Source organism: Chelmon rostratus, chromosome 10, assembly GCF_017976325.1.
Source record: "Chelmon rostratus isolate fCheRos1 chromosome 10, fCheRos1.pri, whole genome shotgun sequence".
Classification (NCBI taxonomy): domain Eukaryota; kingdom Metazoa; phylum Chordata; class Actinopteri; order Chaetodontiformes; family Chaetodontidae; genus Chelmon; species Chelmon rostratus.
In genome coordinates this window covers 18,350,221-18,365,975 of record NC_055667.1, presented here as the reverse complement: position 1 = coordinate 18,365,975, position 15,755 = coordinate 18,350,221, and the positions used below count along the sequence as shown (strand labels likewise).

The window sequence follows — 15,755 nt, the reverse complement described above, 5'->3', positions numbered from 1 at the left end:
TGAGATAAACAGGAATAAAAGGCCCTTCAGTGAGAGTGTACTAAATTCGGATTGTACAGCTTGTAGCTGGTGAACACAGCGGAGCATTTAGAAACTAAAGAACCAGCAGAGACAAAAAAAAAAAAATCTGAGCTACACAACAAAAACAGGCAACAATTTTTATAGTACTGGCCGTATGTGTCAGTGTTATGTTCATAGCTTGTTTCCGCTGCCTCCAAGTGGCCAAAAAAAAAAAAAAAAAAGTCAATGAGTGCAGGTTTAAATCTTGAAGACATGGCAGCTGTTTCATGATAGTGTGGAAAGTCTCAGATCAAATTAATCATATCTGTATCAGAGTGTGACCTGATATGGAGTGTGAGCAGTGAATCGGAGCGATTTTTCCACCGTGATTTATTCCTGTTTTTCCTCTGTTCCTGATCCAGATGTGTGTCTCTGAGATTCTTGCTGCCAAACCTCAAACTCTTATTTCTCTCTGCAATGCTTTCATCATGTCAAGCTAAAACACTGAGCAAAATCACTCATTAGCAGAACAAATGCGTGCGTTTTGATGTCACCCATCATCTAATTTTACACTTAATCACAGCTGATTTTCTAGTACATTAAACTCTCTATTAATCCTTCCTTCCAGATGTACACCTCTGTTAAATCAGATTTGCAAACATTATTGATATGACAGTGTATTGATTCCACATGTCCAATCTGGTTTTCTTCGCAAATGTAGACAGATTATTAAAACATGAAGGGAATGATTTAGAATAGGAGGTGAACAACTCTTTACAAATCCTAAATGATGCAGTATTTTTTTCTGTCCGCAAGGTAACCGTTAGCCTGTTCATAATCTGCATGAAAACAGTTAAGGCTGTATGCTAAGCTTATTAGCTAAATAACTGGGCTTACCGATGCATTCAGAACAACTTGGTTTGAACACATCATACCTTAGTGAGAAGGTTCAAGTTCCACCTCTGAGTCGCTGTCTGTGCCTGCCTACACAAGCATGATTGGCTGGAAAGAGGTCACAAGAGAAAGAGAAGAAATGCAAGAACACAGACATGATTATAGATCCTGCTGCTTTTCTTGGAAAGACACACGCTACTCTGTCTCTGATTGGTTGATAATAGATACTAAAACCAGCTACTAATGCTAAGCATCACAAAATGCTCAAATTATCGTACATTATGGCACTTTTGGCATTATTCATTATATATCTTACGGTGGGCAGAAGTATTGTCCAAATACAATAATCATCCTGTATCTGCTAACTGAACAGCCCCTCACAATGTCTGTACACGTCCCTGGAAGGGGGGGTGGGTGGCTGGCAGGTGGCGGGGCAGGAGCTGCACATACTGTATGCCTTTCTGTGCCTGTTGTTCACAGAAACGCTAGTGTTGACAACCAGATGGTTTAGAGGGCAGGACCAGAGATCATTTCTGCCTTTGGATGTCCTCGCAGGGTCCAATTGAGAACAGCTCTATGTCTCATCCCTCCTCCCGACAGCTCCCAGAGCCCCATATCAGTTGTAAATCTTAAACCTCCCAGGGCATCTTAATGACAAATGCACTTGCTGCGCCTGTAGGTAATAAATGACTTTTGCATGTTGCACTCGGTCAACTTCCCGACCTGCAGCTCATGGCACAATAGTATAACCCTTTAATATAATGCATACACACACACACACACACACACACACATGATATGCATACATACACACACACACATATACACATATATAAACATACAGATGCACATACTGTACATACATAAATACACATACATATATGCATGTATATCTATACACACACAGAGACATGCAATCAATGTGTATTAATTTAGCCTACTGATGTTTTAACCAAGTTCAGTAAAACTGTGAAGATGAGAAAGGAGGGCGAAGTCTCAGGCTGTCCAGTAACAGATGGAAATGTTGTCTTAATTTTATGCTGTTTTAGTTTGTTTTTTTAATTTTTTTCTCTCTTTTCTTTTTTTTCAACTTTCTTGTCCATTTTAACTGGTTTGTCTAAGAAAATTTGATTTATTTGGATTATTTACAGTCCATAGGTCCACTGGTTCTGGCCATAGCATCCTTGTGTACAACCAAACCTTTATCAGATTTTAGTCTTTGTGTGTCAGTATGTAAGTTTTTCGGCTCAATAGGTGTGACTAACGTTAGATGTAATCTCAGTGTTCAGCTGCCAGAAGAGCTGATAAAGCAGTGCAAACCACAGAACAGGCCCTGTGCTTGGTCAGGAAAAAGAAAAACTGGATTTCAATCCAGCGTTCATGGCCTTAATCTGCAGGATTAGGCCATCGGAAAGTTCCCTCCGTTGTGTTTTGTGTCTGTGTGCATGTGTGCTTGCAAAGCTTTCTTTGTAGGTGTCTTGCATGTGTGTTGCATGTGCTTGCATGCTTTCATACATCAATATAGGTGTGAATCAGTGTGTGAACAGTAGTATCCACAGCCACATGTGCAGCAGCATCAGCAGCAGGCAGGCAGGCAGGCAGGGAGGGAGCGAGGTGCCCATGGGTTAAGAGCTAAAGCCGCTTGGCCCAGATGAAGATGGCTCTCAGGCTCTCTGCCAATCAAAGTCCAGCCAGCAGCCCACTCTCACTGACAGGGCAGGGAAACGGTGAGTTAGGCCACACGCAAACTTGATGTATTTGCAGTCTGCAGTATACTACAGACATAATGTGGCTCATGAGATAACAGAACAAAGAGTGATTTATTTGCTGTTCACAGGCGTATGTGAAAAGCACCTCTCATAGTGACAAACTCACAAACCCAACCCACACTGGGGTTCCTCTCAGTTTAACTTTTTTGGTTTTATGGTCCACAATTTATCCTCTTGCCTTACTCTTACCACTCTTTGTGTTCTTTTGGGGAACAGCAGGCAGCAGTTTTTGAGAAGAAGCTCTAAAAACCTAATTTGCACGACCTGTTCTGCATCAAACAGCAGACAAAGTTTGGTGGTGAACACTGTGGAGCACTTAGCAGCTAAAAAGCCAGATGTTTCCTGCAGGAGTTGCAGATACCAAAACAGAGCTGAAAAGAGAGTGAGTAATGGACTTGCGTTTTTTAGGGTGGCCAGAATCGCATGAATCATAATGTTGCCCCGTACATCCAGGATGCGTGATTCAAAAGTTGTTTGCAGACATGTTCACACAGCACAGTATCAACACAAAGAGCAACAAAGTCTGCGCATGTAGGAGGTTGGGGTGGATGGATGGATTAAACACAAGACTTTCACCCAGGAGCCTGAGGTACCTGTCCCGTTTGAAACCAAAAGTCAACACTGACTTTTTTTAACTTACATACAGTCAATTAACTTACATAATGTACCTTTGTACTTATTTCAAGTCAAACTATTTCCTTAACCTACCCAACTTGTTTTGGTAACTAAACCGAACTGTAACCATCACCTGAAATGTTTCTCTGCAAACCTGCATATTTATGGTTGCTAACTTGACCATGGAATGAGAACATGTTCTTTTCACACCAGGGAAGGCAAAACACGATACTGGTACGTTGGAATGGCGTTATATTGGGTTGGTTCCCAGTAAGTGCATTTCCATCAACCTAATTTTATGCAGGAAAACAACCACATGATTTCAATTAAGTGTAAATAATGGAAGACGACCACTGTTTGGTTTTGTTAATGGCTTGGTTGTGTGCTTCAACACAGGGCATTACAGAGACTTGTTAAGCGCTGAGTAAATGGCTGGACTCCAAGTGCCAGACACAGATGAACAGAAAGGCAAGGCAAAACTTAAGCAAAGGTCAAGGCAGTAGGAGAGCAAACAGGCCGAGACATATTACCAGGCTACAGAGTACAACAATCTGGTGATCAGGAAAACCAGGTATTTATCCTGTGGCTGGTGAATCATGGATTGGCTGCAGCTGTGGTGGCTGATTGGCAGCAGGATCAGGTGTAGATGAGCCATGACTGAGTAGAAAGCACCCAGTCTAGACACACACAAACAGGGATAAACTCAAGGAGAGGACTCAGAAGACACAAAGGCACAGGTCAAAAACACAGGGAAACAGCAGAGGCATCCTAACAGGACTGGGATTTATATGGACACATTGACATATTTACACTAATCTCGTCCATCGTGTGTGGTCGTGACATTTATTTATTTTTACAGTACAGTTTGGCTGAGCCTGCATGCTCTTCTCCAGCGATACCCTGTTACCAGGTACGCAGAGAAATTAAATGACAGGAACATATACAGATAATAAATAAATTCCAGGTTCGTTTGCAAGTAGAGGATGATTATTGAGATCACTCTTGATGATCCAAGGAGTGTTTTGATCTTCTAATCTAATGTCTAACAAGCTGTCTATCTTCTTTGTGTTTCTTCTGTCAAATGTGCTTGTCTCACTACTAACATACTTGATTATAGTCTGAAATGTTCTATTATCCTTTTAAATAGACTCTTCCCCTCTTGTGACCCACTCTGTAACCCTCCTCCTGTTTCCTCTACTGACCAATTTCAGCACAGTTCTCCTTCCCTACACATAGTATTACTTTCTCCTCCTTCGTCTTCCTGTCACTCAAACATCATGGCAGCTTCCTCGTGTGTCTTGTAGTAATTATAGCGGAGCTAGAAGAATGTATGATGTTAAAAGTATCAGCACCACGGCTTGACATGAGTGGACATGATGCAGTCTGTAGCTGGTGCCAGTCAGGGAGGATTAAGTCTCTGAACATCTGCCAAAACTCAGAGATCATCTAACCAGTCATACAGTTCACTGTGGCATAATATCAAACATACAAATACTAATGGTTTGAAAAAAGCTTCTTTTTTTTCCGCCCGTCATCCATTAAATTCCAGTTGTGTTTTTGGCCATGCTATCTTTATCACTTGGCAGGTGGCATGGATTAGTGATGCTCTCTAAACTTCAGTATGGGATGATACACGCACCGTACAAGAACATTTAATCCACAAGTCTGCAGCTTTTTAGTCCAGCCACCTGTATGTGTCTGTGTATGTTTCTTTGTTGTTCCTTTTTGCTTAATTACACAATCCTCCAGCCTCCCCTCAGTTTATTCCTTTAATCTTCTTCCTCTTTTGTCCCTTTTTTCCCTCTCATTCATCATTCATCACAATCTGTCATTTCTATTCATCAAGCCGCCTCTCCATGACTGCATGATGCTGCCATCCTTACAAATTTCACTGGAGCTCAGTAATTTGTCACAACTTCTTAATATTAAGTTTCCTTTTTGAAACCAACAATTCATACAATTTAGATAATATTACTAATATAAACATTATTTGCATATCACCATATCGCCTTGATTGAATCTGCTTTGCCAGAGTTTTATCTCTTTTAGGATCTGCATCTGGATCCAATCTTAAATGTTTTTAAGAGATTCTATCAAACAGTTCAAACTGTTGTGATCTTTAGGTGTTAACAATATGTGCAGTCAGTGTCTGTCATCCTTGTAGGTATGAAAATTTACACTGCACACAGTTTGAGTGGAAGTAATGAAAAGAGGAGTTGACCAAGTATTAAACCCTGTGGAACACCAAATGGAATGGAATGGGATTTGAAACATGCCCAAAAAACTGTCCTCCTATTATATAGGTATGGAAAGAGAGCCTTCCCTGAGATACTAACTGCATGTTTCAACCATTCATCATAACATGGTGATCTATTGTATCAAATCCAACAGTGAAATCACAGAGAAACAGTACAATTAAATAATAAAAATACAGAAAACTGCAACCATACATTTCTCATCGCTGTCTAGAAATCCACTCAGAACAGCTCAGTGCTTCTCTTTCCCTTTCAATTTTGTCATTTTGATAAAGTTTTAAAATAAAAGGCAAAACATGAAAGCTAAAATTCAGAAAATAGTCTCCCCCACACTCATATCCAGGAGACAAAAATAATGCAAACAGCAGGGCAGCTCAACCAGTGCGTGTGGTAACGGTGAGCGGCTTGCATTTTAAGTTCAGAGTTATACAAGTGCAGCCTGCAGCCCTTCCACAGATAATGGGCCATGACCATGCAGGAAAATATAAAAGAGAGTCGCAGCATGAGGGGAAAATAACAAAAGAGGGATGAATGCACAGTAATGAAATGAAATCTCGTCTTCCATCTGAAAAGAACATCAAAGGAAATGCTTAATCTCAGGAGGCAGTAATTTGTCATCTAACGTGCATCCGCTCTGTCTCTCAATCCCTCCATCCATCCCTCTCTCATGATGAGATGGATGATGATGAACGTGCGTGAGGGAGGGAGGGAGGAAGGGATAATACCTTCTGAATACATGATGAATGTAGTCATTGGGCTTAAACTGACTGGAGGGCGAGTGGCGCACAGAGACCGAGAGCGTGCACGTGGGTGACACCAAGCACCATCATCAACTCTCCCCTGCAGCCTCTCTCAGTCTCTCCATCCTCCTCCTGGAGAGAGACACAGGGAAGCAGGCAACAGACAAGACAAGTGAAAGGGAGGATAAAATACTGCTTTTCTGTCTTTACTGCTTTTTGTAACTGATCTATTAGAAGCAAGAGGAAAGAGACAGTGAGAAGAGGTGATCTTGTCATAGACTCCAGTCAACCCAGAGCTCTTTCCTAAGCAACAGGATCAAGAGCCGTGCTCAGTGCGCACAGCCTGAGGAGGAGAGAGGATGCTGAACAACATGACCGACTGCGAGGAGGGAGAGGGGGGACCCAACAGCCAGGGTGAGTGACGAAACCTGCCACAGACTGGTGAGAGAGGAGCGTGCGTGGTTATTAGTGCGTCGATTTCTGGATGTGTGTGTGAGCGTTACTGCGGGTGCTGAATGCTTGAGCGCAAACGTGTGACTTAGGGAAAGTTCGGAAGACGAGATTATGTAAGTCCTCGCACCTGCCCTGAAAAACAGAGATGGAGAGGAAACTCTGGTTTTATGTCTGGATGGTACATAAGGTTTATGGGACACAAATATTAAAGGCTGATCATGTAAGAACTGGTGTTTTTTCCCACTTCACTTTTACACCTCTGTCCTGGTGAAGATGACAAAGCCAAAGAACGATGTCAGCTGACTAGAACCAGAGAGCCTGAACCAGACATGCTATGCAGCTAACACCTGCCTATTACCTGCTAGCGGCTCTATCGAAATGGACTGACTTATGATCAAAAACTAACAAGTCAATAACTTTGTTAACACAGCCGAACATCAAAGAAACTGCAGCAAGACACAAGACATAGAAAGCCAGCTAATGTTACCCACTAGTCCAACAGCAGGAAGGCCAGCTCGCTGTCTGTCTTACAGCGTTTTACTTCGGAAAGTTCTCGCCAACGACGTCAGAGATTTCCTCTTGCTCGGTCACGCCTTCTTTTTCTCTTCTTAGCTTCCTCCGTCAACGTCTCTTTGCCTCTGCCATGATGTCCGTGCTGAGAGTACTGAGTTGGCTTCTTCTTATACGTAGCTGAAGACCCAGAGTTGGTGGTGTGTGACGTAGTGCCGCAAAGCATTACGCACTTCTCGCAGGAGATCGTAGCCGCTCAACCCAAGTCGCGTAGTGCAAGAAGAGGCGTAGAGTTAGAAAGAAGGAGGCGCGTTGTCCCTGTTACAAGTCAGTGTAGCATCAGAATGATTTTTAAGATGTTATTTTAAGGTAAAATAGTTGCATAATGTTGCTTTAATGTTCAGCAAGTTTAGACAATGGAAAGAACAGTCAAGGATCTAGCTGCGCCATCGCACCTTCACTTGCCTATCATACACCGCACCGACTAGGCTGCATATGTCAACCTTCAACAAGTTCAGACTGCTCCCTCTTGTCTGCTGTTTCTTTCTCATTGAGCTGTTTGGGTCAGTGGACGGATGAATGTTGCCTGTAGATTCGTACGTCCATGTCAAGCACTTTTAACACTCTACTAAAAGGACTGAGTGCAGCCGCTGCAGAGCATCCGGGGAAAACCAGCTTTTCACTCTCAAACTCACTCACTTCCCTCCCCATCAAAAACATCTCACCAGGGGCAATATCTGCCTTTCATTATGCTGCGTGTGTGGCTCTGAGAGTACACGCATGTGTGTATATATATGCAGTCTTTCCAACCTTTCCATATGTATTGCAATATGTTTAAGACGCAGCACAACCTTTTTCACCTGTTCTGTTTACTTTCAGTTTGGTTTCATTATTACTGGATTTGCTTGATTAGTCAATTCACAGAAAATTAATTGGCTACTATTTTGATAATTGGTTCATTGTTTCAGTCAAGCAAAAAATATGTTTTTCTTTTGATTATCTTTAGGTTTTTGACTGTTGATTGGGCAAAACGAGCAAATTAGAGATGTCACCCGGGCTCTCCAACATTTGTTTTCAATTTTAATGGACTCAACAATTAATTTATGTTAAGGCAGATTAATTGATAATGAAATGATCATTAGTTGCAGCACTAGCTATTACAAATTTTGTTTTTTCATTGTGTGTGTCGACACCAGCAGCAAACGTGTATTTAAAGACAAAAATTTTCTCCCACTGGACGATTTTATTCTGTTCTATCAGCTGGATGACTTGGCATTTCCCCCAAAGTGTGTTGTTTAAAAGTGTTACGGCAGAAAATTGGATTACAACACTATAATATTATTGTATTAAGTGGAAAATCAGTTTGCTGTGACCCTCCTGTGTTCTCTTAGAGTTTCCCAGTACTGAAATAACTTTGACACCATCATCCTCTCAAGGGCAAATACACAGTAACTAGTAGGCAATGCACCACACCAGTGTTGTGTGGGTTTAATGATGATGAAGTTATTGTCCCTGTGTTTTCACAAGCTCATAAATTAACAACAGTAAAGTAGATCATATAAAAGAATGAATGAAAGAATGACAAATAAAAGCTAAATATATCTGATTATGAAACAAAAAACATGGTTGCTCCAGAAAACATTTAATTATCTTGGACAGTCGTCAATCTACCTGCTAATAATTGCTCAGTAGATTTGATTATGTTACACATTATTTGTAGAGATCTCAGGTTGTCCTCATTTTAGCCTCTGGTAAGGTTTTGCCTAAAGCCTGCACACTCCATAATGTAGCCTTAAAAAAAAACATTCATTAAAACAGACAGATGAAGGATATTCAGTGCAAGAACAACATTAAAGCAAGACAATGGTTGGAGGAAAAGTCAGTAGGAGTCTGTATAAAATTTCATGGCAATCCATTTAATACTTGTTTAGATATTTTAGACTGGATCAAAGTGGTGGACCGACCACGAGACACTGCCATCCATAAAGCCATGCTGCTAGCACGGCTGAGAACCAAACAAGCCTAAAACATTGCTGCAAACTATGACATAAATTGCATTTATGGTTGCATGCAGCAAATTCTGTAAATGCCAGGAATTTCAACCCCTTTTGTGCAACAGAGGGACAATGACCTTTTGCTTCTTAAAGGTCACGATTCGAGCTACACCAACACATCACAGGGGTGAAAAAGAAGGTGGATTTCCTGGTGCCAGTAGAATGTGATCACCACATAAACAGAGCATACTGAACAAGAGTATATAAATGACCAAGATGGGTTCACACCTGTTCTGTCTTATTGAATTCCTGCCTCTCTTAACAGGGCAGGCAAGATGATGGATTTATGAGATCCCTTGAGGCTGCTGGGCGCTGGCCACTGGCAGTAAAAATGGATGAGCTGTGGTCAATAAGGTCAACAGGAGTAATTGCGCGGTGAACAGGGGAATTTGTCATGGATGGTTCAATCCTGGTGTAGGTGCCCTCCTCAAAACATTTAAGTTAATTTTGTTTTCAGTGGAAAAACTACTGACTTTTTTGTAAATGACTTTCTTATTCACTTCCATATTGATCTGCCTATATCCATTTTGGCTCTGTCTCACGATTTGTAAATTACTTTTTTTAATTAAATCAGTATCCCTGAAGAATTCATTGTGCATTTTGTACATATTGTACTACATGGTGTTTTTTAGCGATCAAAATGGAGCTTATCTACTGTTGGGTAATTAAATCTATAGCAATGTTAATCTAAGAAGTAGCTGTCAAATAAACGTAGTGGAGGAAAGTGCAATACAACCTCCTGAAATGTAGTGAAGCAGAAATATGAAGTCGTATACAATAGAAATACTCAAGAAAAGTACAAATGGATGCAGACAAAATATAAGAAACAAATTTTTAACATAATACATTGTATTATGACACAGCCACAACCTATAGGGCAGCACAGAAAATGGCTTTAAATTTTTTGATACACAACTTTGACAGAGACAGGAATTAGTTGTCAAAGTGTCCTTAAGCAAAGCTCCTAATCCTCAAACATCCTAATTAGGACACAGTGATACGTCCTGAGTGCATCGTCAGGCTGTCAAACCCATCAAACACACAGTGAAGTCTTGGAAATGGGTGGAGCAGTGGCCATTCGCTCCACGTTCACAGCACCGCAGAGTCACAGTGTTTACGGTGGAGCTGCAGCCACCAAAACACAGCTTGTTTTATGTGGAGCAGCTGGTGCAGGAGATAAACAAAGGTCATGTCAATGTCAAATTTTTGGCGCCATTTATATAAAAGCATGTAATGACACCATGTGCGAGTAGTGCAGGGTCAGAGGTGAGGGTTTTATCATAATACTGGGAATGATAGATGAAAACAAATATACATGCAGGAAATAGATGCAAACAGAAAACGGATGACACGTACTATTAAAAAAAAACATAAAGCAGACAAATAAATGTACTTATTGTGGCTTTGGACTACAGACTAATGCATCAGCTGTCTGAGAGCATCATGACAGACACAGCTCTACACATGACAAGTGCAGTTAGTGCCCGTTAAAACATGCCTTTTTAGAACGGGCCGATGGCTTGGCCTCAGGTTGCTGCTTGCAGCTTTCTCAGCATCAACATGGACCTGCTGCACCAGACCCACTGGTAGTACCGGTAGTCATTATTGTTAGCTATGCATCTCTGTTAAATGACATTTAAACTGTAGGCCAAGGACATGCTGCACATGTGTAAAGCAAAATGTATCATTTTATGGATTAGAAATTTAAAAATATGCATTAAAGATTTTATTACAGACCAATCCCTCCCTCTTCATGGCTCTGGGTATAGGGACATCATTTGAACTCGCACATACACAGCGATGTTTCTCTTTTTATGTTTCCACATGTTTTACGTATGTCTGTTTTTTATATCAAATGTGTGTTTTAGCTGTTTGGATGGTTGCTTCGCTGCCGTCCGTCTCAGTGTCCTTGTCATGTTGGTCGGTCAATATGAGCGGGGCAGATGGTCTAGAATTGCCCTCTTAGGGCTGTTTAGACTGGGAGAGATTAAACCTTGGTTGGAGGTGCATGCACACACACACACACACACACACACACACACACACACACACACACACACACACACACACACACACACACACATGCAGTGTGTTTTGGCTTTGCTTTTTGCAAACAGCTCCAAACATTCAGGAGCCAGAGAAAACGTGCCACACAAGTACGTGAACGCAGGCACTTCAAGCCATGCATGATCAGTTTCACGCATTGTTCTGCTCACAAGGCAAACACAAGCTGAAGTCTAAGCATTGCAGCTCGGGGTACTAAAGCATGAAACAACAATAAAAAAGTTGACCCCATCTGATCGGGTTCACCTCTGCTCTTGCAGAAGATATTCATGACACTTAATGATTTTTCATTCAGACCGGAACGCAGATAAAATCACACACGTTCTTAGCTTTGTGGGTACAGATGATATCGACGGATCCCTTGGTTAGCCAGAGGACAGCCAGAAGAACATCTGCAACCACTTAAGTTTTCACTCTGGACAAAGAATGTAGTGGCCCTTCAACCTCTGAAGTTTTATGATTCCATATTTAGTCAACAGGGTCTACCATCTCTCATGGAGAGATTATCTGTGTCCGATTTCATGAATTTATTCAATAGTTGTCAAGATATTTCACTCTAAACCACAAATGTCAAGGTGGTGCTACAGGAGAAGTCAAGCAGTCACCACAGGTAGCAGGATCTAGGGTCTTTGGATCATGACTGTCTGGACAAAATTTCATAACAGTCCATCTAATCCTTGAGATTTTTCAGTCTGGAGCAAAGTGGTGGACTGACTGACCTTGCTGCATTTCAACAGGCCTGAGGAGGTAAAATAGTTATGTAATTTTAAAATAATAACTTTTTTTAATCATAATTTTGTGTATCCTGTTAATTATCTCGTAATCTCTCAGATTTATCTCGTGAGCCTCGGGGGGGGGTCCTGACCCACCAGGCTGGGAACAACTGCACAACAGGATACTGGTTACTGGAGTCAACCAGTTCCAACAGGATCCTTTTAGCCAAATTGCAGAGTCACTTCTGTTCTCCCTCTCTGAGGTGAATGATTGATGGCTGACAGAACAAATCAACTGACGAGCTCTTCCTTTGTGAATGGGATATGTCTGCACCTCGTGCCTTCCATAACACAACGCAGCCCTGCTGAGATGGACTTAATCTGCTTGCCAGATGTCGTTAGCTCATCCACTGGTGTTTGAATCTGAATCAATTTGTCTGATTGCGCATACGTTAATGCAGCGTCCACCGTTGTAATTTCACAGAGAGAGACAGGTGATCTGACACATTAGGTGGAGGAGTGATGCGCAGATAAAACCTCCTTCTCCTCCTAATGCAGAAAACAACTCATTGTCTTTGCAGGGTCATAGCTGTAGGCTTAAATAGGACAATAAAGTCAGCTGTTACTGTATTATACCGTTATTAGTGTTAACTTTAACAACAGAGGCAGCACATCATTGTTATGACTGGTGCCATAACAAACAGGAAATGAAATGGAGAAACAACAGCAGTTATTAAAAGCTTAAACATGTTTATGTTTCACTGAGCTTTCCGTTCTCTATGGCTGAGTTGTGGCGGACAGCAGTCGTCATGTAATTGTGCATCAGGTATTATCTCATTGTAGAGGAGTGCTGCATTATGTAAAGCTGCTCTCTTAATGCCACATAAAGGATTTGAAGGTTGTTGCTTCCTTGTAATTTCGTTGATGTGTCCTCAGATTTAATAAACTGGCTCAGAGCAGAAAATGCAGCGGCCATTTGCCTGCAGCATCAAACAATACTGATGCAGTTCTGACGTATCAGACTCACCTTTTACCTCCAGCGTGTGACGGAAGTGCGGTACACTTTTCGAACAGGGAGCACATCATTGGTTGTCCATAATCCTCTGACTTGTTCTGGCTCTTCAATTACTGAACACTGAGTGAAGAGTGTGTCGGACAACGACTTCAATCAATATTAAGTCCGAAGGTCAGAATGTCAAAGTTGGATTAAGAAGGTCTTGACATCTTGTGTGTATGTGGATTGATCCAAGTCAATATACTTAATGTATGGATGTGGTCCATTTTATTTCAAGACAAATCCACCGACATCACATTTCCTGTCATGTCTGCTTACTGGATGAGCCTCTGTACGTCAGATAAACGCTTTCAATCACCTGCAGCAGATAATGTAGCGTCACTGCACTGCTGATGTTGCAAGTTGTAACATTAATATGCGTCGTTTTTATCTTTATTTTGGTGCTTACTTTTGGTAATGTTGTAAATTAAGCATGTCAATTTGTGTGACATCCGCATCCATCAAGGAAAAATAGGTGAGAGACAAATTTAGCTGTTTGTCAATGTCTTCGGACATTAATTGCATTAATGTGTTCATCATTTTGGTGTTGTTATTATTATATATTCTGCAGGGTAGTTTGTAAATTTCTCCCCTTGGATCAACAGAGTCATACCTTATCTTAGAATAATACATCATGATTTATTTGTTGATTATATTCTGCATTATGAATCTGAACATGCAAACCGACTGAGGAGTGAAAAATAAGATATTTGGTTCTGAACTGTAGTATTATGCAGCATAAAATGGGAATACTTTACTAAGTAAAGTACAGTAGTTGAGTACTTTCCCCCACTGTCATCTACCTCTGTATAAGTCTCACAAATGGACTTCCTTCCCTGTGACACTTCGCCGTGATATGAGTCACTGGGGCTTCGATGGCCTCACTAACACCATGATCCCGCGACAGAGGCCGACACTTTGAGATCTGGAGAAGGAGAAGTGGGAATAGTGATAGTGCTCGCCTCTAATCCCCCCACTGAGCTACAACATCTCTACCACCCAGTCGTCTTAGATTGGAGATTATTAAATACAGCGTGGTCTAATCCTTCCTTCCTCATCGCTTCCCCTCCCACGGCTCGCTCTCAGCGGTCCAGTCGCATCAGCCGGCCTGTGGAGGGAAGCTAGCCCGTCCATTGTTAGTGGCTAGTGTCAACTGAGGTTTATTTGAGTCAGAATTTAAAGGTGAAGTCTGATGATATCCTATATTTTCCTTATTGTCAACAAATCCTTTAAAAAGGCAATTAATTGATCCTTCAAACAAGTCTGTGTGGCCAAAGACTGACATATCAGACTGACACGCTGTGGGACTGGCTGACATGTATCTCTATCACAGTAAACACAGTAGTTTCAACAATCCCACATACACTGACCAGCTCCTGGAAATACTCCTACTGCAAGAGCACAAAATCTGCACACAATAGTCCACAACAAATACGTTAATCACTCCTGTTGGAGGAGCATTTGCTAAAAACTACAGTGCCCAGCTGTTTTTGATAAATGATAGCCTTTTTTTTGTTGTTTGTTTAAATTAAAGGTAAAGATTTATCACAGTAGGAACCAGTGGACGTCCACACAGAGTGGAGAAGTCACAAAGTTTTGAGAAACAAACTAATGCATTGAATTGAATTCGGCCTTTTTACGGGGTTTGTTGGCAATAACAAAAGAAGTAGAAGCCTCGTCCTTCAGCAGCAGCTTTTAATGTTAAAACTCAATGTCACCTCAGGTCTGTGATTGAATCGGCGTTAACTGACTGATGGCTGATGGGCCGAGATATTTGTAGAAGTGAATGGGAAACTTTATTAGCACTTTATAAAATTACAAATCCCCCTTATTGACTTTCATACACCATGGAGGGGCTGCTGAATCATCTGAGGTTCCCTTGTTGTTGGGGAAAACATGGTGAATAAGCTGTGGTTTTATGTACAGATGAGTCATTTCAAAGAATTTTCTGGTTAAAACTTTCCTCATTTTTTTTTCTAACACATAAACTGTGGAGACTTTGGGAAAATCGGTTTTAGCTTGCACCAATCATTAAGCAGAAGATTAATTAGATTAGTGGAGAGGTCCAACAAATAAAGCACCAAGTGTTTTTGTTTTGGCTGGCTGATAATTGCTGAGATCTGAAAAGCATTTGGACCGGTGCTTTTTCCAACATCAAAGGCTACATTCTGTAATTGAAACCAAAAAGCACTTCGTCTTTCACTGGTGGGCTCTGTTTTAACGACTGTCCTTGCCAGAAAATCATTTTGGTTGTCAGTTCAAATGGCTCCAAACCAAGCGATTTTATTCGGCAGCCACTGGCATGACATTCTGATTCCACCGTGAAAAGTGGTTGGCATGAAGCTAGGTGGATGGGTGGACAAATATTTTGATTTCAAAACCAGAGACTTGAGTCACATATTGTTTCTTTCAACCATGAATCCAAAATTTACATAACCATAACCAAGTAGTCTTAGTTTACAAAATTGTTTTGTTTTCAATTTGATCAAACGATTTTCTTCTAATCATGCTGTTTTTGAGCCTTCACCTCAGGTAAAAATTAAAGGAAAAGTTTGGCACATTTGGAAAAAAATGTATTTGCTTTCTTGCCGAGATTTAGACGAGAAGATCGATTCCACTCATACATGTGCTGTG

The 15,755-nt window shown here is 41.2% G+C and overlaps 1 protein-coding gene across 1 annotated transcript in view; it reads left to right on the top strand.

Annotated features, from left to right (window-relative positions):
- The first annotated feature begins 6,644 nt into the window (after positions 1–6,644).
- LOC121612193 (solute carrier family 12 member 5-like) overlaps positions 6,645–15,755 on the top strand; it is a 33,067-nt gene continuing 23,956 nt past the window's right edge. Inside the window, exons 1-2 of the mRNA XM_041944905.1 lie at positions 6,645–6,687; positions 7,417–7,563. Coding sequence (XP_041800839.1) covers positions 6,645–6,687; positions 7,417–7,563 — 190 coding nt within the window. The remainder of the gene's footprint in view (positions 6,688–7,416; positions 7,564–15,755) is intronic.